The 23,931-nt window shown below is 37.7% G+C and overlaps 3 protein-coding genes across 3 annotated transcripts; 1 reads left to right on the forward strand and 2 right to left on the reverse strand.

Annotated features, from left to right (window-relative positions):
• Positions 1 to 11,174, reverse strand: LOC122661405 (methylesterase 17-like). The gene is made up of 5 exons (XM_043856820.1): positions 10,866 to 11,174; positions 10,378 to 10,518; positions 8,140 to 8,274; positions 7,634 to 7,912; positions 1 to 44 (listed from the first exon to the last, which is right to left on the reverse strand). Exons 1-4 carry the CDS (start codon positions 11,172 to 11,174, stop codon positions 7,634 to 7,636), a joined length of 864 nt encoding a protein of 287 aa, XP_043712755.1. The 3' UTR covers positions 1 to 44.
• On the reverse strand, positions 7 to 3,247 carry LOC122656733 (methylesterase 17-like). The gene is made up of 4 exons (XM_043851368.1): positions 2,688 to 3,247; positions 2,322 to 2,462; positions 629 to 763; positions 7 to 326 (listed from the first exon to the last, which is right to left on the reverse strand). The coding sequence occupies exons 1-4, from the start codon at positions 3,003 to 3,005 to the stop codon at positions 45 to 47; spliced, it is 876 nt and encodes a 291-aa protein (XP_043707303.1). The 5' UTR covers positions 3,006 to 3,247; the 3' UTR covers positions 7 to 44.
• Positions 11,175 to 18,852: 7,678 nt separating the features above from the next.
• Positions 18,853 to 23,373, forward strand: LOC122661489. The gene is made up of 4 exons (XM_043856933.1): positions 18,853 to 19,093; positions 19,245 to 19,365; positions 19,486 to 19,680; positions 23,325 to 23,373. The coding sequence occupies exons 1-4, from the start codon at positions 18,892 to 18,894 to the stop codon at positions 23,371 to 23,373; spliced, it is 567 nt and encodes a 188-aa protein (XP_043712868.1). The 5' UTR covers positions 18,853 to 18,891.
• Positions 23,374 to 23,931: the final 558 nt, after the last annotated feature.

Consider the following 23,931-nt stretch of genomic DNA (forward strand, 5'->3'; position numbering starts at 1 on the left):
AAATTATGAAAATTAATTGTTGGGAGGCACTGCGCACAAGCTTCCTAATTGCCAAGGGTAGACCTAGAGGAGGCTTTGAGCAGAATGCTAAAGAGTTCAAGGGGAGTGGAAAAGTTGGGACTATGGTCAGTCTCCAGTTCAAACACCTGAGAAGGTGGCCACATTTTAACCATCTCATCCTGCTGCTTGGGCGTAAGAACTCGGTCATGCACTGTCTTGATGTATACCCGTTTCACTTGGTCCGCTTCCGGTCCTTCGCTGAACCTTGCCGTCTGTAGGGCTATGACCGGCGCTGGACGCATTAGCATTGACGCTAGGATTGAGTCCTGAACCCAAAATGCAAACCAGGAATATTTCTTTAATCACTCTGAAATTCTGTGAATCATTGGTGTAGAAACTCCATCAATTAATTCTAGCACCATAGTTTTAGAAACTGGGCCAGGCTGCGAAGTGAAAATGTGTCACACTCCGGTTTAAGTGTTTAACCCAAAAAAAGGGTTGGTTCGACAACAGGTTTGGTTCAGTTTTAGAAACCATGTCTTGATTGACACTTAAAAAGAAAATTTTTCCTTTAAAAATTGTAAAAGTACTTTCACTTCACAGGAAAAAAATAAGTTTTGAAGTATACCTCTAGAGGGCTCAAGTGGTAAAAGATTTTGCGCTGAAATTCTTTCTTAACAATGGCGCTGGTGGGTGGATGATCCAGTCCCAATCCGAACCCTATTTCATATGCGTCCCCAAACTCAGATAAATCTGGTTGACCCTGTTTCATCGTAAAATAAATCATTAAAAAACATGGAAGATGAGAGTTGAATATAACGGAGAAAATTAACACACTTGCTATACATGTATTACATTTAAGGGAGAATGTTCTCTGTGCCGTAGTGCAGGCTGTACCCAGGCACATGGGCCTGTCACTCAGGGGGCAGGATGATCATTACATCTACCTTCATGTGCGCAACAAATATGGACATCACAGAAACCACGAAGGTGCAGCTTTGATGTAATCTATCTGTTTTCTCTATAGAATTAAATTAGAGGCGAGGCATTGTGCTTATAATTATATTGTTTTCTTTCAAAGAAATTTCCAGAGTTCACTTTCTAATCCATACCTTTTTGTAGAATACCTGATAGACTCAAATTATAAAACTTTTGATAGTAGAATATAGAAGAAGAAAAACTGGAATTTCAGAAACCCTTTGATTATTAGAGGGGCGTGGGGGAGGTATTTTTGACCCTATACAATTGGTGGCCTGAGTTATTAATAAAGAAAAAAGATAACAGTTTGATCGTGTGGACCCTTTGCCCAGACACAGGAGCATGCAAAATTATTGTCCCACCCCCAATAAGTAATAAATCCCCATTTATGTTGATGTCCACTCTCATTGACCCCGCACTGTTGCAAGGGCTATGCGACCAGCAACGATCTGTTGTCTTAATAATAATATGGAAGTTCAATCACTGGGTGACCTCACCAGTAAAGAGAAGATTCTATCTTCTCCAGAGGTGAATTAATTCTATATTTAATACTCAGTACCTAACATCCTAGTAACTATTATATCATCTATATGACATCACATAAACCATAGATATATTATTTTTCTTCTTTTTTTTCTATGGGTACTAAAACAAAGCGAGATAATCAAATGTGGGCAAGAGATCTCTATTTGGTCGTATGATCTCTACACAAGTGTCTGGGCCAATGGGTGAGAATGCCTGAGTATCTACTCAGGAAACAGAAGTGTCATCTTACGATGCCCTATGAGAAGGCATAGAAAAAAACACCAAGCTGAGATCCTTTTCCCATCAAATTTATATATAGAGCATAGAAGTAATGTAATTGTGGTTACTGGTTAGTAAATTATGAATTTATGTACCCAATGGGCCTATAGGGCCACACAGCTCATAAAGCCCATAATGAGGGAAATACAATCAGATCTGACGACTATTCTCCTCCCCGCCCCCCACCACCACCACCACCACCACCACCACCACCCAACCACCTTTGCTTCATCTGTGGCTTTTGGCTAAAAAATTCTGTAAGGGTATAAGGGTTTTCAAAAATAATTCTTTAAGCATTGATTCATATTTTGGGGGTCAAAGATTGAGCCCCAATACAGATTCCAATCTAACCCCGGTTTTAGGTATCGGTATCGGTATCAAATCGTCAGATACAATAAATCGATATTGTATTACTGCAAGATTTTGAAGGTGACCAATATCGATACCTGACCCATTATATCGGTGAAATGTATGAACAAGGGGTAAAATAGTAAAAAAATAATTTTGAAGGAAAACATGAGAAAGAGAGAGGTTCATACATGGAGGACATCAAGTGGAGTGGAGAAGCCAGAACGCAACATGGTGGCAGCGACGTAGATGGCGACATGGATCTTCTTTCCAACTTTATGAATTGCATCAGTCACGCTTAACCCTCCGGCGCTGTGCCCCACCAGTATCACCTGATCATCATCATCGATCCAGTGACCCAAAATTTCAAAAAAAAAGAAAAAAAAAACATTTCTTTTGGTGTAGAAATTTGTATTAATTCACTGAGTTACACAATTAATCCAATTAGAAACTAGCTAATTAATTCAAGTCATCAGATCGATTGAAGGGGAAAAAAAAAAAAAAATGAAAATTAAAGAACTGATTTGGGAAATTTTTGAAGTAGTGGTAGTACATACTTGATCATGTGGAGGCAAGGCGGAGAGGAAGTCGATGAGAGGTTGGTTGTAGTCATCGAAGGTGAGAACGGAGGAAGCATTGGAAGGGTCGATTCCGGCGGACTTGAGGTCTAGACAGGAGACTTTGTGGCCGGAGCTCTCGAGAAGGGACCTGATCTTGTACCAGCACCATGCCCCGTGCCCTAATCCATGCACCAACACGAAGTGCAACGACGCCGACGACGACTGCGACTCACACTCTCCTTCTACACCATCAGCTAGTGCTGCTGCTGCTGCTGCTCCTCCGTTACTCTCGTTGTTGCACGTCGTCTCCTCCATGGAATCTCTCCCTCTTTCAACTCTCAATTTCTGTTCTTGAATCTGGAGCCCAATTCAGAGTTTCAGACACCAATTACAGTTATATAATTAACGTCTTCTGCTCTCTCTCCTTCTCTTGTTCTTCTTGTAACCTCGGATCCAGCTGGCTTTATTTACTCCTCCTTCCAAGTGTAAGCTGAAATTTCATATTCATTATCTTTCCACTTCAATTAAGAAACTCATTTATAGTTGCAAGACACATTTTAGGACTTGAAGAGAGAGAGAGAGAGAGAGAGAGAGATATGTGTTTGGAGGTTTTTTAAGGGAGAAACAAAGCTACCTGGTCGAGTGCCGTGCGTGCCCTTGTGGCCACGTCAAATGATTATCGTGTCTTTAGAAATTTCTAATTTTCATGGGGTCATGACAGTCATTTTATGCGGGCCTACGTTTGGGTGTAGAGACCATGTGCTGCGAGTCTATGACCACGTAGTATTTTTTTTCCTTTTTTTTACTATATATAGTATTACGAGAGAGTTCTCTGCCTGGCAGCATGGCCTACAATGGTGCAAGGGCCAATCATAGTTCGTCCAAGAGCATCAACAAGAACAGATCTTTTACATCCACTGGGTAGGGCTGTCATTGCACCTCCTTTTGTACGTAGACACCAGGATGTCATGTAGGGTTCTTTTCCCTACATGAATGGGATTTTTTTATTTCACAAGGGATTGGATGGTAATATTTCACGCTCATTTGTCTAGGGTGCAGGGGTTATCTGACCGGGGCAGCATTTTTTTTTTTCCGAATAATTATTGGAATGGGATTGAATTGAAAGGAATTGAATTAAATAGAATAGAATGATACAATAATTAAGATATATGTGTAGGCCGCACAAGAGGATATCCTTGGAAATTGGTGTTTTGTCATCAATTACATTACATCTGCTATACAACTCGAAATAATTGTCCCCACGATATATGGTTGCAATTTGTTGCAAATAAAATGATTAACTTTTTTTTGATAAACAATAAAAAAAAAAATTTGATAGTGATTCACTACGTACTATATATATTATGTGAGAATGTTAATGATACAATAATTAAGATATATGTGTAAGCCGGACAAGAGGATATCCTTGGAAATTGGTGTTTTGTCATCGATTACATTACTTCTACCATATAACTCAAAATAATTGTCCCCACGATATATGGTTGCATTTTGTTGCAAATAAAATGATTAACTTTTTTTTGATAAACAATAAAAAAAAATCGAAAGTGATTCACTACGTACTATATTATGAGAGAATGTTAATGATACAATAATTAAGATATATGTGTAGGCCGGACAAGAGGATATCCTTGGAAATTGGTGTTTTGTCATCGATTACATTACATCTGCTATACAACTCGAAATAATTGTCCCCACGATATATGGTTGCAATTTGTTGCAAATAAAATGATTAACTTTTTTTTGATAAACAATAAAAAAAAAAATTTGAAAGTGATTCACTACGTACTATATTATGTGAGAATGTTAATGATACAATAATTAGGATATATGTGTAGGCCGGACAAGAGGATATCCTTGGAAATTGGTGTTTTGTCATCGATTACATTACATCTGCTATACAACTCGAAATAATTGTCCCCACGATATATGGTTGTATTTTGTTGCAAATAAAATGATTAACTTTTTTTTGATAAACAATAAAAAAAAAATTTGAAAGTGATTCACTACGTACTATATTATGTGAGAATGTTAATGATACAATAATTAGGATATATGTGTAGGCCGGACAAGAGGATATCCTTAGAAATTGGTGTTTGTCATCGATTACATTACATCTGCTATACAACTCGAAATAATTGTCCCCACGATATATGGTTGTATTTTGTTACAAATAAAATGATTAACTTTTTTTTGATAAACAATAAAAAAAAAAAAAATTTGAAAGTGATTCACTACGTACTATATTATGTGAGAATGTTCTTGACGGCTGGAGGAGGGTATGTCCACGCCTTTCTCTTTTCTTTATATGAATTGACCTCTATGTCTTCTTCTTATGTACGAAACCGTTCCACCACACTTCATTGGTGAACTCCTCTATGCCACTGGCATAAAGAACCTTCCCTTATATCATTCACAAGACTTTATTGTTTTGGATGTTTTTTTATCTTCACTGGAAAAAAAAAGAAATATGTATACTAAAAGGAGGGGGGGGGGGGGGGGAGAGTAAGATTTACAATTTGAAAAAAAAAATGCTGCTTGATCCTGGAATCTTGTGCCCAGACACAACAGTGCATGAAATTACCATCCCACCTTCTACGTGCGCCATGCGCGCTGGTGCAAGGGCCACGTGATCAGGCAATGATCTCTTGACCCTTACAAATTTTTTTTCCACCTATTTTGATTACAAATTTACAATAAGATTTTTCCAATAAAAATTCTCCATTTCTAAGTATTCTTGTTCGAGTTAATTAATTTATTTGAAAAGAAATATTTGGGCGAATAAACTTAGACTTCAATAATATTTTTTAAATAATTGTTATAAAAAAATGTTTTGGTACTTTAATATGATTATTGTTAAATAATAAGTAAAAATACTAGTATATATTCAATATGCATCAAACATGTACATCATTCAGCAAACATAATGAGAGCATGTAAAATATTAATTTATTGAAAAGAATCATATTTATTACCCAAAGAAATCATATCAATTAAAATAAACATAATATAGTAAATATCTATCTTAATAAATATATAAAAACATAGTCAACCATTTGATAAAATATTTTAAAACTATCAATTCATAGTTGTCATACAACTCATTAAACTCTCAACATACAAATCATATATATATATGATTTGTCACCAGTGCAGGGGCCAATGAGGAGTTCATAGATGTGTGGTGATCAGTTGTCCCCTTGTGTGTGGCCACAGGGAAAGCGATCAATAGTAGGAGCTTGTTGGTTGCAGGCTTGTAGTGGCAAGTGGGGAGAGAGAAAAAGGTTTAGTTTTTTTTTTTTTTTTGGGTTAAAAGAGAAAAGGTTTAATGATAATAGAGAACATGACATTGAATAGTGGAGATGTAGAGAGGAAGATGTAATGATCAATAAGATGTTAGTCTACAAGCAGAGTTTAATAAGTCAAAATCAATCAAGATCAATGGAAAATCAACCAAAACATGTCCTAACCATAGTTTTCATACAAGAATCAGACGAGCCAGATTGATCAAAATCAAGATTACTCTCGATCGATCCAATCTTTATTTTTGACATGTTTGCAAGATTCTATTACACACCGTTAGTATATAGATTCCTCTTCCTTTGTTGCTTTATATCAAAGGTCCAAATGATTTTAAATTTTAATAATATAAACAAAAAATAATATTTTTCTTTATTTTATTTTCCACTATTTTACCCATTGAAGCAAATGAGGCCATAACTGACATACAAACAAATGATGTTACTATTGTATGTATAATTGCAAACCAACACATTAAACTATAAACCCCTCTCAAGAAAGCTTGAATTTTATCTCTTTGTCTCTGGATCCCTTGGTTTAGACCATTAAATAGTGAGTGATTGCTCATATGGCTTGCTTGGGCACCTTATTCTTCTATATTATTATGTTTTGAGTTAACCTAAAGAAATTCAAGATGGTCTAGTATACCCTATAAAGAATAAGAAGGATTGTAGGTGGTCCCTGCAAGCTAGATTTTGTTTTGAGGAGCCCAACCCACTTTGTGGACCCCTATATATATATATATATATTTGGAGGGAATAAGGGTAGGATGGGCCCACCAAAAAGAGGGCCCATCAGTTGTTGACCTTTACTATATACCCCAAATGGGTGTGGCCATGAGTAATTTATGATTCTTCTTCACAGGGACTCCTAAATCCTAGGATTGTTTTGGCTCCTTCTGTCTTTTGCTCTTGGATTTGTTTGAATAAAATGTACAGAGGTCTGCCTAATGGCTGTAACTTTGGACTTTGATGTTTGTCTAAGGAAGTAGTTAATGAATGATATTTAATCATTCTCACAATAATAATAATCTAGTAGATAAACCACAGATTAAAGATTTAGATATCTTCTTGTAGAATTTGAATTTACAAATATGCATGAACAAAAGAGTTCTGGAAAATATTTGAATTTTTTTTTTTTTCCGCACTAAATGATTAAGGGCGTGCCTAGTGTTCTGGGGAGGGTCATGTTATTTCCTGACTTGAACCTGCAACCAATAGATCACAATGGAATAACCTTATCGTTATATTGAGGTCCACCTTTTTAAATATATAATAATAATTAAATAACAAAAACTATTAAAATTTATTAGTTTATTTTTTTTTTTGTTTGGTTCGGTCCATTCAAGCGCTACATTAGGGTGGATGAACAAATTGAAATTTTCATGATCATAATTTATTTTTTGGGCCCTTGCCCTGATTAATTCAATTTTAAGGGAAAACTATGATATGTGATCCCTCTATTTTCTTATAGTAACCAATAAGATGAAAACTTTTCTGGCTTTCCAAGTAGAATACATTCTCTTTGAATTATTTACTGAGAAAATCCATAAACATAGAATTCATTAATTAAAAAAAATTATGAAGATTAATTGTTGGGAGGTAGTGTGCACAAATTAACTTAACCTAATTGCAAAGGGTAGACGAAGAGGCTTTGAGGAGAGAGCTAAAGAGTTCAAAGGGAGTGGAAAAGATGGGGCTATGGTCACTCTCCAGTTCAAACACCTGAGAAGGTGGCCACCTTTTAATCATCTCATCTTGCTGATCTGGCGTAAGAACACGATCGTGCAGCGTCTTGATGTAAACCCGTTTCACTTGGTCCGTTTCCGGTCCTTCACTGAACCGTGCTTGTTGTAAGGCCATGATCGGTCCCGGACGCAATAGCATTGACGCTAGGATTGAATCCTGAACCCAAAATTCCAACCAAAAATATTTGTTAATAGTGTCTCCTCTTGAATCACTGGTGTAGAGAAGCTCTATCAATTCTAGAACCAGAGTTTTTATAATTGGAATAGACAGTAAACCAAAAATGTGCCACGGTCCGGTTTAAAACTGGGTCTAAAAATAGATATGGGTTCCCTTTTTTCTCTTTTCAGAAGAAAAAACATAAAAGTTGTTAATTTGAAGTATACCTCAAGAGGGCTCAAGTTGTACATGAGCTTGCGCTGAAATTCTTTCTTAATAATGCAGCGGGTGGGAGGCTGATCCAGTCCCAATCCGAACCCTAGTTCATATACGTCTCCGTACTCGGATAAATCTGGTGCACCCTGTTTCATCGTCAAAGAAATCATTAAAATGGAAGATAGGGAATGAATTATAGGTTGATTTCGCATTATCGGATGATAAAAATAATTGTTTTTACCACTCAAGAATGCAAAATCAACTTAGAATACATAACAAACACATCACATAAGTTCGTAACAATTTAATGTCCAAGCTCAGGCGGGCTTTGAAGAGCATAGTAGTATATTATTAGGGATGTTAAGCTATACTTCTCTGGCTACTTTGGAGCTCTGGTTAGAATAAACCGACTGGTCTTGTATATTTACTGCATGAGTTTCCTACACCAATTAGAGAGAAAGAAAGAGAGAGAGTCAATGCGGGCCTATGGCTCATTATGTTAGAGGGTGTAGGAAGAAATATCCATTAGTATTGATGGAGATTCACTCAAACATGTGGGGAGGGGGATCACTCCCAGACTGCATGGGCTCTACACCAACATGGGGGCCAAAAGAGAGAGCACATAGGAGCATCCAACATGGGTGGAATTTTTCATTTCGAGTAGGAAGGGGAGATATTTTACCCTTCTAGTGTTTGGTGCAGGCGCCACACAGCCTTCTTTTTTCTATCTTATTATTATGGAGAAAGGTCAATGGAGAGGAGATTCTCTCTTCTCCACAGGAGAAAACATCCACAGGTGAAGTAAAAAAAACTTAATCCCTCTATCTAATACTAGTAACTTGTATATTCATCTATATATATGACATCCCATAAACAATAGATATAATCTTATGGGGCATACGAGTACATTTAATGTGTCTACTAAATTATGAGCTTATGTAATCAATTGGGCCTATTGGGCCAGCCAGCTCATAAAAAAAAAAAAGCCCAGAATGAGGGGGAAAAACATTCAGATCCGTCGACTATTCAACTTCTTCCTTCAATTCAGTTTTGACTTTGGTTGCGTGAATTGGACAAAGAAGAAAGTCAAACTTCTAATATAGTACTATAGTAGTAGTGTTTGACCCGAAAAAATCTGGCATTGGTTGGCACTTTGGCAACTTGGGAGGCTTCAGCTTCTCCCCCACAACTCTTCCATTCTAGCCGGAATTAGGAATGTAAGAATTTGGATTCATGCTTTGGTGGTCAAAGATTGAGGCTTCATGGCAGATTCCAATCCAACGGATTTAAAGACAATTCTGTGGAGTCTAATTAGCTTAATCATCATATGGATGAAAGTTTTCTGTGGGGCGGGGCAAATGAACGCCCTCCCCCCCCATGAAAGGCCACGTTCCCCCATAGAGAATTCTTCCCCTTATCTTATATATCAATAAAAAAAAAGAAAAGTACTCTTTGGCCAGTGGGATTCTACTGCCCATGCCTAGACATAATTTGGTGGGGTGGGGGGGGAGAAAGGATTGAAATGACCGTCCTATCTCCTATAAAAGGTGAAAATCCTACCCCTTATAAAAGGCATAAATCACATCCTTCATGATGCTTCTACTCTTACTCCCATTGGTCTTCACACGCACACAAGAGTTATGTTCCCCATAGAGAACACCCCATCAAATAAGTTCAAAAAAAAAAAAAAAATCTTAATCCAAAGGTTTTAAGATGGAATAATTACTATCACTCCTAAACACTTAAGCATATATTTACTAGAAGTCTCAGATCGGGCTTTTCTAAGGCATAGGGGTGTGCTATACATCTTTTGATGCGGTACCAGAGCGACGAGCTTCCATTTGGATGGTGCGGATTGAATTGAAAATTTAGATTCAAAATAAAAAAATCCTCTTGTCCATCATATAGGCACCATGCTCAGCTATGCTACAACGATCTGCATCATCCAAATGGGAGCTTATCCACGAGGTGAACTCTGAAGCTGCGCCAAAAGATATTTGGCCCACCCCTGCGCGGTAGACGGGTAGAGTAGCCCGATCTCAAAATCCCCAACTCTTAACTTCTTTTTTTTATACTATCCTATATTTAGACTTTTACCTCTCTCTATAGGTTTCTCCTCAGAAAGAAGTGTGACAGTGCGTGTACAGAAGCAGAGAAGAGGAGATTGGTTGGTAAGAACAATAATAAAGCACGGAGACACCAAGGAGGATGAGGACAATCTGGAGAGAGAGAGAGAGAGAGATACATACATGGAGAACATCAAGGTCAGTGGAGAAGCCAGAACGCAACATGGTGGCACCGACGTAGATGGCGACATGGATCTTCTTCCCAACCTTATGAATTGCGTCAGTCACGCTCAACCCTCCGGCGCTGTGCCCCACCAGTATCACCTGCTCATCATCCATTGACCAAAATTTCAAATTTTTTTCTTCTTTTTTAGAAATTTGTATAATTAATTCACTGATACAATTAATCCAATTAGAAATTAACTAAATTCATGAAATCATTGAAGTATATAGATTAAAGGATTTAATTGATTTCCACGAAGCTTGCATCATGCATGCTTCATGATTGATCTATCATATTCATGGCTAGCTAATTTCATTTCCTTATCCTCTGTCTTCTGTGATTCTTAAAAGAAACAAGAATTTAAGATGGAGGGGTGCTTGATATGATCAGATAATTGAGGAAAGAAGGAGGAGGTTTAATTTGAAGTAGTAGTAAGAGAAGTACATACTTGATCATGTGGAGGCAAGGCGGAGAGGAAATCGATGAGAGGTTGGTTGTAATCATGGAAGGTGAGAACAGAGGAGGCATCGGAAGTATCGATTCCGGCGGACTTGAGGTCGAGACAGGAGACTTTGTGGCCGGAACTTTCTAGAAGGGGCCTGATCTTGTACCAGCACCATGCCCCGTGCCCTATTCCATGCACCAACACGAAGTGCGCCGACGACGGCTTCGACTGACACTCTGTTCCTCCACCAGCAGGTAGACCTACTGCTGCTGCTGCTGCTCCGTCACTGCCGGCGTTGGCCGCTTCTCCCATGGAATCAGTTCCTTATCTCTCAATTCCTGTTCTTCAGTCTGAGCCCAATTTAGACAGTACCAATTAAGAGTTTGTAAGTAACGTCTTCTGCTCTCTCTCTCTCTCTCTCCCCTTCTCTGGTTATTAATCTGAATGGAATGGAACGGGTCAAGCTGGCTTTTACTAACTCCTCCTTCCAAGTGTAGGCTGGAAAGTTCATATTTATTCAGCTTTCTACTTCTTCATTTAAAAAACTCCTTCGTTGTTGCAAGACGCATTTTAGACTTTTGGACTATTAGCAGCTGTGCGTATGAGAGAGAGGCGCTACTTGTAGTTTTTTTCTTCCTTTTTCTCATAATAATTAGGGGGCAAGAGATCGCTGATTGATCGTTTAACCCCTCATCTGCGTGGGACCAATAAAAACTTATGCTACATCAGATGAGATTTTTTTATTGTTTGGGAGCAAGGATCAAAATCCAGGTATTAGACTCGGGATTGATCATGGCCGATGCCAATCCAGATCGGTAAAAAATGATCAAAATCTAGATTTTTCGGATTGGTAAAAAATATTAATAAATTATTAAAAATCAGTACAAATCGATAATAAAATAAAAAAAAGGGTTTTGAACAAAAACCCCAAAAAAATGGCAAGGATCATATCGAATCAGCCGATCCAGGGAATACCAAGAATCCCTTGATGAGTCGGTCTAAAACCCAAAAATATAGGCTCAATATGTATGATACCTTTTTCAAGACACCCATTGGTGTGGTGTGTAGATTCCTCTCCTCAATGACAATGTAGGGAACTCTCTCCCTTACAATTTCCAAAAGTTCTTTAAATTAAGTGTAACAATTAAAGTGATTTTAAAAAAAAAAATTCTTATTGACGTAGTCTCTTAAGGCATCAAATAATTTGAACCTATTACCAAAAAATAATAATAATAATTTGAACGCGATTCACTATTATATTATAGGAAAATCCATCAAGAGAGGGTATGTTAGCATCCTCTCTCTATCCTCTTCACGTGAATTGACCTATATGCTTTCCTATTGTAAAAAACCATTCCCCCACACCTCATTAGTGTGCTCCTCTATGCCATTAGAAAACCCTGATCCTTATTACCTTATATTATTCTCAATACTCTATCATTGTCTAATATGTTTTTCATGTATAACGGTATACATGTATGTGAAATGACAAAATTGTAACGTTGTTAAAAAAAGAAATATATTATACTAAAATGCAAAAAAATAATAATAATAATTACAAAAATCTTTTTCACCAACTTTGATTACAAGAGTATTTTTTCAATAAAAAAAATTCTCAATTTTTATTAACGGAAAATAAAACAAGGACACAAAGTTAACTAATTGGAAATACAAACATAGTTTTTTTTTTTTTGTTTTAGGACAAAGTTTTCTTTCACCCATAGAGGATAGTTCACCCACCATCCTAGGGTTCACAAACTCCTCTTAAGGTTTTAGTATGTTCCAAAATACCCTCTTGAAACCCACAATATATATGGGTATAGCAACAACAAAAAAAATAAAAGTATGGATATAGACGATAATTAAACAAACTAAGACTTCAATAATATATTTAAGGGACAACGAATGTTGCTTGGTAGTGTGTTTCTCACGCTCAGAAACAAGAGCACACAAAATTACCTCCCAACCCCTCTTAAAATAAAAATCCATATGTGTTGATGGCCTTGCGTGTGTTCTCATTGGACCCTGCGTTGGTGCAGAGGTTAAACGACCAAGCAACAATGTCTTGCTTTATTTTTAAAGGAGAAAGAACATATGTGTACGTAGCCTATGCTAGAACCTCTTGTGTCTATTCTCTACTCCCACAGTAGATGTAGATATATATGTCATTTCATAGCAGGGAGGAGAAAAATCGACATAAGGAAACTTGCGTATGCTACGCAGTCTGACAATGTTCTTTCTCCTGTATTATCGTTATTATTAATTAGTATTAATAATCTTTGTTTTCCATATTATTAATGTTGAGGGTCAATATGGGAGGGGCAATTTAAAATCATATTTGTATATACTTGGATTGAGTTTGGAGAGTCATCCTTCCACCGTCCCACGTATGAAATGCTAAGATGCGTTTTGATAAAGCTGACTTCATTTTTAATTTTTTGCTTTTTTTTTATTTGTCTGATTGGTCATGTATCGTTTTTATATAGAAAAACAAGTTTTCAAGTATGATTAAGATTAAAGAGGGTTAAACTCAAGGGGTTAGCGCAGATGGCTTGGAGGGGACATGAGACTTCGCCTCCAGAAGCTAGGTCTTGTGATCAAACCTTTACCGTTGCATAATTTCTTGAGACCACTCGTCTGAGACTTACTAGAAGCCCATGTGTCCGGGCACATCTAATAGAGAATAGTACGGACAGATTAATACTGTATGAGGGGAAAAGGTTATCAAGGAGGACACAAAAGCAAAGCTGACGAAAGAGTTAAAGCTTTTAAAAAATGGGTAGGGAAGGGAAGTGCGGAGGAGAAGGTGTGGAGTGTGGGCAACAGAAAAGCACTAACTTTGCATTATACGTCAACGCCTTCTGAAATTTCTAACATGTGAGGTGGTGGTACGTGACAACTATTAAGGTTAAGTATTGAATAATAATATAATAATAATAATGGATTCAATTCTGTAAAAGCATAGTATATAGGGGGACTTCTCACCTCTCAAGTGGTAGTTTTATTAATTTTAACACAGCTAAGCCATCAACATTCTACAGTTTAGATTTGGACGGAAGAGTACTATTGTAAATTTAATTTTAATGTTCAATATAAGGGTAAAATAGTCATTTTATACTAATAACTAATAACAAACTAATATCGTTACTGTAGAGAGGGTGATTTGAGTTTAAAAAAAAAATGCAAGGGGTGATCTGAGTTTCGTTTGAAAACGAGATATTGACGTGTAATTTACCAAAAAAAAATCCCTATAAAGATTAAGGATTGTAGGCAGGTAGTCCTTGCCTCCTTGAAATTTTTTTTTTTTTTTTGGGTTAAATCCATACCCTATAGATTTTGTTTTGAGCAGCCTAACTCACTTGGTGAGGTTCCTACTCCCTATGTCTTGAAGGAATAAGGATAGGATGGGCCCACCGAAGTGGGCCCATCAGTTGTTGGCGTTTATTACTATATCCTGAAATGGGTGTGGCCATGATGAATTTATGATTCTTCTTCATAGGGACTCCTAAATCCTAGATTGTTTTGGCTCCTGTTGTTGACGAAAGAGTTGTGCAAAGTGCAATAGGGATACCAAGAAGGGTAGGGCTGTCTTTTGCCCTTGAATTTGTTTAAATATGTAGAAAGGGGATCTGCCTAATGGCTGTAATTTTGGACTTTCATGTTTGTCTAAGGAAGTTGTTAATGAATAATATTTAATATTTCTTGTTTGTCTAAGGAAGTTGTTAGTGAATGATATTTAATCAATCTCACAATAATAATTTACTAAATAAGTTACAAATTAAAGATTATATTTTCACTAAAAAGTTAAGCAGTGAATATTAAAAAAATATTGAAGTATATAGATAGATAATATGTCTACCTCGGATTACCAAAAAAAAAAAATACACGGGCAAAACTAGCTAGAGTTAACCACCTGCGATATCGTCATCAACGGTTAGTAATAATATTTGGTCCATCTATTGATGAGTGCAAGTTTAATCTGACTTGCATGATTTACACTAGAGTGTGAAATGATCAGTTTTGTTTGGTTTTGGTTGGACTGATCGATGCCTTCAGCATTATTCGATTCAATTCATCGATCCTTAAAATGAAAAAGCAAAACCAATAAGCTATCAATCCAATCGATTTCGATCCCTTATCAGTTGTCATATATAAAAATAACAATAATAATTAACAAAAAAAAATTTAATTAGCACCCTAAATTGAATTCCTATAGTTCGTTGTATACTTCATATTTCTTGATTTTTAGCAGTTATGATCAATTATAACCTAATGATTAAGTATATAATTAATAAATAACAAAAATTATTAAGTTTTATCAATTTATTTCAATTTTGATTGGTTCTGTCCATTCCATCGATTTCAATTCCAACTTATCAGCCCAATTTGACTAGAACAAAATAGACTAATATTTAATTTTTAAACCAAAACCAAAATCAGAATCGCTTGATATTAAATTTTTTTTAATCACAATCAAAACCAAACTGATAAGGAATTCAATTGGTGCAGTTTTGACTTATCGATTGGTCCCATCAATTTCGAGCGAAATTTGTCACCCCTGATTTACATCATTAAAAAATGACAATAATGACTAAGTGTAAGGGTGAATCACCCACCAACTCGACATCACCCGATAATGAGATCTATATGATCGAGAAATCTTTCATGTGGAAGATTAATCTCCTCCATGAAATGTTTAATTAAGATAAATGGGTTTTTAATTTTTTTGATAGTGATCATTTCATTTTTCTTTTCTTGAGATTAGGATGTTGGTGCATTGCTGATTTAATTAACCATAGCAAAATTAAAGGAGCAATTTTGATCTTAGAAGATAGAATATATATTGCTTTGAAGAAATAAACATCTTATATTGTGGAAAGAGGAATAAAAGAAGGAAACAAGGACAAACCGAAAAAGAAGATTAATGTCAACGATTACTAGATAACAAACCCTAACTATAAAATTTTGAAATAATTAAAAATTATTAAAGCAACCATGATTGGTAGGGATAAGGTTTGGTACTTTGATAGTGGCCTTTAACATTCAAAACATTAAAAAATGATACAAATTCATGAAAGAATTTTTATTTTTTAAGAAGTATTATATGGGGGCTGGAGCTTGGAAGGAGAGAAATGATAGAGGGATTCGTCTAGGCAATCATGACAATATGTTTGGTTCCTAAGTCTCCAAGAAAAATGGATTAACTCTAGTCAAGAGGTGGGGGTGATAATCCTAAAGGTCCTCCACCTCGGTGTTTGGTAGGACCCACTTCGGACCTTAGGAGTTCTTTAATGCTCTTTGCCCTCTTTATCTTATAGTCTCTTTGGATTTTGGTTTCCTTCAGTCATGGCGGGAGTTTGAGGATCCAGCCTAGCGAAAATATGAGGGGATTTGGTCATTTCATAGGGGGTCCACATGGGACCCACCTATGAAATGACCCAAACACCCTTTGTTTTGTTGGGCTGGATCCTCTAGCTCCCGAGTCCCACCACAATTGAAGGAGAGCCAAATTGTAGTCCCTTAGAACTACTGTGGCATATTTTCTACTTAATAATCAAAATCATTCCTTGTTGAAGAGAGCTAAAATGTGAAGTACTCAGCATCCACTTAAATTCAAACATTTATAACACTCTCTTAGGGTTTGATTTCCCTTCTAATGGTATTGAGCTGCTCCTTATGTATGGATCAAGCATGGAATGTTCCAAGTCATTGAACATGTTGTCAATTTTTAACTTGAATTGGTTGGTTCAATCAAACCGACCAAGCCCTTATCAGTTTGGTTTCGATTTGGACCTGAATCAGATCGATCGAAATCGAAAATCTAATCAAAACTTTTAAATATATATAATATTTTGTTTTCATTACTCTTTGGGCAAATTTTTCCTTCATCGTACAGTGAATGTTAACCCACCATCCTAGGGTTCACAAACCCTATATAGGATTTTAGTATTTTTTTCAAAATATACACCTAATACCTCACAGATCTAAAGCCATCGTAATAAATAGATTCTCATTCACTATGGTTGAAGGAAAACTCAATCCTTCATTATTCCATTTGAAATAAGACGAAATCAACCTATTGACAACTCTAACCTGAAAGATGAAATCAAGTGGACCCCACCCACCGTGTATTATAAGAGAGAGAGAGAGAGAGAGTGTGTGTGTGACTGACTATGAACATGTTAATTGATACAGTATGCATAATATAAGTGTGGGCCGTTGTGTTGGCATCTTCCTTGGGAACATCAATAGAGAAAGAAAAAAAGTATGAATTTGAGATAGACCCATATGAAACAAACATGAGATGGAAGCCACAAACCCACAATACACTAAATCTTGAAAGTCTTGGTTCCATCCAATTATTATTATTTCCCCCCAATTTTAAGCCTAGTGTTGTTCTTTTTCTTTTTGAGAAGAAGGTTTTGAATCCCAACTGCAAAACCAGCTTAAATTGACGAGCCAACAACAAACCCAAAAGTTGCTGGTCCTTATATATATATATTTTTTGAGAAGATAAAGGAAAACCCATTACCCACTCCTTTAAAAGATTTAATTAATGAAAGGTCCTCACTCACATGAGTTGTCTCTTTCTTTACCCTGAGACCTTATTAGAGACTGAGATTGGGTATTAGGTGATACCCCTAGTGGCCCAATCTGATACTGATTTGACATTAGACAGCAGCAAAATCATGTGATGAAAGGTCACTCTTCAAGTGAGTGAGTGAGTGCCTATACATATCATTTGGGGTTGGAGTGCACCAAGAAAAGGTTTCCTCTTTATGTCTCCCTTCCCTTGCTACACAAAATTAAGTTTAACTGTTCTGTGTCCTTCACAAATTACAAGTTAGAAAGAGGGTTGCAATGAGATGGACCCGTCAATGTGTTAATTGCTGCGGAGGAGGAGAAAAAGGGGCCCCAAGCATTTGGGAAATGTGGGTCTCTCCCAAGTCCCACCCACCACCTATTGCTGTCTCCACGAGTTGGTGCGTGACAGTGCTCGACTACATCACTTTTTAATGAACTGATATCTCTCACTAGTCACTACCATTGCAATTCAAGCGTCAAACACTTAATGAAAGTGTTTTTAAGGTTAATGGAACACACACTCTCTAATCTCCACGGGGGAGAATTTAAGAGATTAAAAGTTTTGATGGTGGTGAAACAACTTACCATTAATTTGTTCCATTAATTCAGGTTTGTGAAAAATGGATTTTGGTGGTTGATTTAATTTAATATTATATTTATGGGAAAAAGGTGGGCATGTGACTACGATGTAGACGATCCTCATAGACTCTCTCTCTTGATCTCTTTTTATACAAATTGATACCTAGCAAAACTCTTATCTTCTTCTAGACGTGTATGGTGCCAATCGTTAGACAATAGATATTCGATTTAAGATGTGATTGAAGAACCATTGATTGTGAGTGGGGGACATTGGTGAATATATTATGTGTCAGACTATATCAATCCGAATCGGCCAATCCCATATCGATACCTTAATCCATGGCCATCGCTGCTCTACAATTGAAATGCTGAAGTCAGCTCCGCAATGCCTCATTAAAAAGCCCAAGCAATCGGTGAGGAATTAGATGGGCTGAGGCCCACACTAGTTTTGTTTCACAACCTTTTCAGAAGCCCGATGCCCGTGCTAAGTAGCTTAGGCCCATTTTCCTTCTTAGGATCCAAAAATAGATTCATTCCAATTGGGCCCAAAAACTATTATCCTGAATTGGCAACAAAATAGAAACCGAAACCGTTTAAACTGAACCATTTATTAATTAATTTCGATTTAGGGTATTGAAACCGTTAAAGAAACGATTTCTACCCTTCACATTTTGAATTGAACTGAAACTGATTCGATTAATCGAAAGTTCGAAACCGAACCAATAAACACACTTACTCTTGCCCCCTATTAAACCCTAAGGCATACACCCCTGTCCCCCGGCTGGACGTCCCAGAATCCAGTAATGGTCCTTTCAAATTGTAGAACTGTAGGCTTAGAGTTGGATAACCGCCAAGCGCCAACTCCATGCTTCGCTTCACGGGAACAAGACTCAGAACAGCGGCGTCCGCAGGCGCTCGGAGCAACGGGTTAGCTTTCCAATCTCGGAAACGTTCCCTCGTCTTTTCCAAACCCTTCAGGTTTTACGGAACCAACGCCCCTGATGTCGACCCTGTTTCTCTTCAGATGATCAAATACGCACTCGATCACGCTAGATCTCAGAAATCAGGTCCATCTTCCTCTCTCTCATAACCCAAAGAATGTATTTAATTTAGTTGTTATCCTCTATCCATTCCACGATGGTGGCTTCGATATTATCTGAACCATTACAAGTGGATAAATTCCTGTTATATAGATATATTTATATTATCTGTTCACAGATGAATCCTACGCACAAGGCCTCCTTGTTCTGGAGCAATGCCTCTCCGGTAACTTACGAGAGGGGACAGATACTTCAAGGGGAATGGTCCTCCTCGCTATGTCCAGCTTATTATCAGAAAGGTTCGTTAACCTTTGATAAAACTGAAAGCAAACCAAACCCAACAGAAAATTCGTATTAGTTTTACTTATTTAACAATTGACACTACTATTTGCGGTCAATCCATTTTTTTTATCCAACAGGGGAAAAATCGACGAAGCAATAGAGAAACTGGAGACAATTCAAGATTTGTCCCGATCTTCTTTGGCTCTTAGAGGTTGGTTGGCATCTTCCTTATTGTTGTATTTTATATTAATATTCAAAATTTGTTGCCGGCATCGGATAAGGATTTACCGACATTGGGTGAGGTTTTTGGGACTAGTTGCCAGTGTTGAATTGTTGGTAATATTCATCCAAAACCATAAATGTAAATAAGGGAAACAAGATACTTATTTGAACCATAGACATACCACAATTGATAAGGGCAAACTTAAGCACCCAACTTGGCATCACGAAATTGAAAATGCATGAAGAACCTTAAGGAATTGGTGGAGCTGAGTTGCGCCACCAGTCACTTTCCTTAAGGTTGTAGACACCCCTTATGGTGCAAACCTGGTTCTTGCAGATCCCCTTGCTTACTGGGCCGTGTTGGGACACACTCGGGTTGTGCTCAATCAACAAAAGAAAGAAACTCTCAAGAACACACAAAAACACTTGAAAACAACTAAGCTCTACTGAAAAGTGGGAGAAAGTGTGTGTGATGTAGAGAGGAGGAAGGAGACACTTAAAACTCTAACTATCCAAGATGTCCTCTATTTCTAGAGGAGAGGCATCCCTTGGAAGCACCTCCAATAGAGCCCAAAAGATGTAACTCTCTATTAGAGAGAAACTAAAAAATTATCCATTATCGAAGCCCAATGAAATCTGGACGACATGTAATATGAAATTTCCGACACTGTCGACATGTCGATTGACACACATCTGACATCGATCAAAACTCATTACACATTGGACAACATATAAACCATGTAAGAGTTTCTTATAAAGCCCAACTATGAGAAACCTTTGTCCAACGTTTAGAGAAGAACCACCGACATTGGCAACACATCAACAAAACCTCCCCGACATTGGTAAATCTTTATCCGATGTCGGCCATGAAGTTTGAATTCAACAATCATCCACAAGATTGAAAATTCCTAGAAAACAAAAACCGGAATGATTGAGCACACAAGAATTAGTAGGATGTTCCAGATGTCTTTCGGACTTGAATTTACACTAGGTCTGATAAATCATGCTATGGAACAACTTTAAAACCCTCCCAGATAGGATCCCAAGTCAAAATCCCACTTTGATAGAAACCCGAAAACTGACTGAAAACTCAAACTTCTCAGAATAACACCAAACTCTAGGAAACAATAGTTAATATTTCATAGGAAGAAGGATAATAACCCCTCAAAAGATGAGAATGATCCGATGAACGGTTTGGGAGTAATTTGGGTAATAGTGATCCCACGGGTTTGAGTCTGGAAACAGCCGTGAGTCTGGAAATAGCCTCTCTGTGAAAGCAGGGGTAAGGCTGCGTACATTATGACTCTCCCTAGACCCCGCTGTGGTGGGAGCCTCGTGCACTGGGTATGCCCTTTTTTTTAGTTATCCCACTAGCAGAGATCTCAGGAGCAGTAAAACTAAAATTAAATTTAATCAAGTCAACGGATTCCCTTCAAACTTGGATCGAGTCTGAGACTAGGTAAGACTAATAAAACCCCTAGGATTGGAACTCAATCAGATGGCTAGATAGGAAGCAACTAAAGAAATAAAATTCTGAAATCCCAAATTTGCAGGTTTAGAGTAATTATTGATAGCAGTCAAATAACAGAACCAAAGGACTTCAAACTCAGGTCGAGTTGCACCCTAGGGGAGGCCTTTTGTATCCCAGAGTTTCACAGCAGACAACCCAAGGGTTTGGGTTTAATCAATGCTCAACTATATGCTGAAAACACGAAGAAAATAGAGCATTTGCAGGTATGGTAAATCAGAGATTAAACACTGTTTTGACTTCACCTGTGGATTGGGGTGGACCTTTATCCCCTGAGGTTCACTGACCGGTACAGTTGTGCGGTTCCTCTCATAGGGGGGCTGAAATGACCATTCCACCCCCTGACTGAACACACTGCCCAGGTGGGGTCCACCCCCCTTTTATTAGAGGCACTAGGGAACCGCACCAGGCAGGGGAACCGCAGGTGATAAAAATTCGGATTGGGGTATGATGATGGAAGAATAGGCAGGTAAATCTGTTGAATTCAGTGATTGAACTCCAACCAACAACAACAATTGTTGATCAGATCTCAGGTCAGGATTTAAGTGGCAGTAGAACAGAGGAAGATGAAGAAACTAGAAGCAGTCGACCTCTCTCAGGTCTGGGAATCTCTCCCACTCAATCTCTCTCTGATTCTCAGAGCTCAAAGCACTCAATCATTCAATTAATCAAAGCATGTCTGGCTGAAGAGCTGTACATTGTATATATAGACTTAGAAAGTCCTATTCAAACTATTCAAACTGGAAGTCAGACTCCTATCATGAATAGGTAATGTAGTCCTAGATGGGTAGGAGACCTACTAGGAGCCAAACAACAGGATCAAATAACAAAAGGGGCTGCTTGTTCGAATGGACAGCACTAGGATTTAGGTCAATTCCTAGGGTTAGGGTAGGATAATGGGAATATAGTTTATACGATTAAACTAGGCAGGTTTTGGGGAGTTTAGAAAGCTAGATTTGGTTAGGTTTAGATGAGAATTCAAAATTTCAGAAATTAGGGTTAGGGTTTCAGGTTTTGGGTTTTAGAAATTAATCAAAGTTAGGGTTTTAAAAGACAAATAGGGGCAGCAGTTGGGGTCGAATGTAGGGGGGTGTTAAGGAGAGGTTGTGGTTTGAATTTGAAGTAATTCTAATGGTCAAATATGGCTGGACAGCAAGATCTAGGGTTTGATGGAGTTAGGGTTTATGGGATTCAAATAAAAAATAAAGGGGATCGATTGGGGAAAAGGATTAGAGGGTTAGAAGAAGAAATTGGGTGTCAAACTTACTGGAGATTCCACTGGCAGCAGCTTGAATAGATGTGAAGGATAGAACCACCTTCGAATTGAAGAAGATCCTCCCAGCCGTCATGGCGTAAGGAGTCAACTGGATTCCACCAGTCCCTTTCCACCTTGATAGAACCACAAGGATGCACACTTACAAGGAGCAACACTCAACAGAGCAGGGCAGCAGCAATGGCAGCATACAAAAGCTTTTCATTAATCAAATTCGTGTTCAAGGCTTTGCCCCCTTACAACCTTATATAAAAGACTCAAAAATAGACTTCTACTCTAAAAAGGAAAGGCCTAACCCAATCTTTAACCTATTAGGTAACTTAAACTGACTAGGAAACTAAAATACTAAAAGAAATAGACTCAAAACCTGGTTGGACTTATAGAATCCTAATCCAGTCCAACTTACATCATATGACCACTTAAACAAATCACATGATCACTAATTACATAAAAATCAAAACTAAGGAATTAAAACAGCTAATCCCGTATGCAACCTAATTACCCATACTTTAGGCCCATAAAAGTGGCCTATTACACAGGAAACCCATGGGATCAAAGGCCCAACATACATATAACCCAACCCTAGACTTATTTCTAAAGAAATAAGCCCATTTCGGTGATGAATCTGCATCAATAGGAGTATGTACAGCCTTGCTAAAATTAAAAATCAACTAACAACTATATTCCTACTTGAATTAGGAAAGAAGTAAACTAATTAACTAACTAAAACTACTAAGAAGCTCATGCGAGCTTGCTGAATTGACCTAGCCCATCCGGCTGCTGTCTTCCTACTGCCCTTCTTCTTCCTGCGGCTGTTGTGTTGTCCAGCATACTTATCTACATCAGCAACCCTACAAGGTATCACTACTCAACAACAATACTTTGGAGGTAAATCAGCGTACTTGTTTAGTACTGATATTATTTGTTTATTCTGGTTTTTTTTTTTGCTAAAGGTCAGCAATTTGTATTCAGAAAAGAAATGGAAAAAGTTACAGCAGCTGATAGCTAAAAAAAACTATCAACAATATGTACATAGGCCCCTCCCCTTTACATGAATCTATAGTGTGGCCTCCCTAGTGCTTCCCAATTGACCACCTGAGCAACAAAACTCGGAGCTGAGTCCCAACTCAGCGTAGTCCTTCCTTTTGCAGCATGGTTAGCAAGAGCGTCAGCAGCTGAGTTTGCTTCTCGGAAGCAGTGCGTGATGCGCCATTGGATAGTATCTAGATAGTCCGAGACCTCCCACCACTCTTGCATGTATCGCCAAGGTAATGATCGACTAAGGACTGCTGAAACAAGAGCTGCAGAGTCACTTTCAATCCACAGGTTATCAATTCTTAGGTCTTGGGCTTGCTTGACTCCAGTGAAGAAGGCTCCTAACTTTGCCCTGTAGTTGGTCCCTATCCCCTGAAAAGCCGCAAAGCATCTTCTTACCATGCTCTAATGGTCTCTAAAAATTCCTCCTGCACCCATCAAACCTAGATTACCCAAAGATGACCCATCGATGGTCATCTTCCACCATCCAGCCTGGGGTTGCCTCCAACTCACCTCAATTATCTT

This window comes from Telopea speciosissima, chromosome 1, assembly GCF_018873765.1.
Source record: "Telopea speciosissima isolate NSW1024214 ecotype Mountain lineage chromosome 1, Tspe_v1, whole genome shotgun sequence".
In the NCBI taxonomy this organism is placed as follows: Eukaryota; Viridiplantae; Streptophyta; class Magnoliopsida; order Proteales; family Proteaceae; genus Telopea; species Telopea speciosissima.

What these genes read in the sequence shown, in the direction of transcription:
- LOC122656733 (XM_043851368.1), bottom strand. Translation starts at nt 3,005, where the DNA reads ATGGAGGAGACGACGTGCAACAACGAGAGTAACGGAGGAGCAGCAGCA. An exon ending in CCTTGCCTCCACATGATCAA is followed by an intron (nt 2,463 to 2,687) that starts GTATGTACTACC and finishes GATGATGATCAG; the next exon opens with GTGATACTGGTGGGGCACAG. An exon ending in ACCACTTGAGCCCTCTAGAG is followed by an intron (nt 327 to 628) that starts GTATACTTCAAA and finishes TTTTGGGTTCAG; the next exon opens with GACTCAATCCTAGCGTCAAT.
- LOC122661405 (XM_043856820.1), bottom strand. Translation starts at nt 11,174, where the DNA reads ATGGGAGAAGCGGCCAACGCCGGCAGTGACGGAGCAGCAGCAGCAGCA. An exon ending in CTGACCTTGATGTTCTCCAT is followed by an intron (nt 8,275 to 10,377) that starts GTATGTATCTCT and finishes ACGATGAAACAG; the next exon opens with GGTGCACCAGATTTATCCGA. An exon ending in ACAACTTGAGCCCTCTTGAG is followed by an intron (nt 7,913 to 8,139) that starts GTATACTTCAAA and finishes TTTTGGGTTCAG; the next exon opens with GATTCAATCCTAGCGTCAAT.
- LOC122661489 (XM_043856933.1), top strand. Translation starts at nt 18,892, where the DNA reads ATGCTTCGCTTCACGGGAACAAGACTCAGAACAGCGGCGTCCGCAGGC. An exon ending in CGCTAGATCTCAGAAATCAG is followed by an intron (nt 19,094 to 19,244) that starts GTCCATCTTCCT and finishes ATCTGTTCACAG; the next exon opens with ATGAATCCTACGCACAAGGC. An exon ending in CTAGTTGCCAGTGTTGAATT is followed by an intron (nt 19,681 to 23,324) that starts GTTGGTAATATT and finishes TTTTTGCTAAAG; the next exon opens with GTCAGCAATTTGTATTCAGA.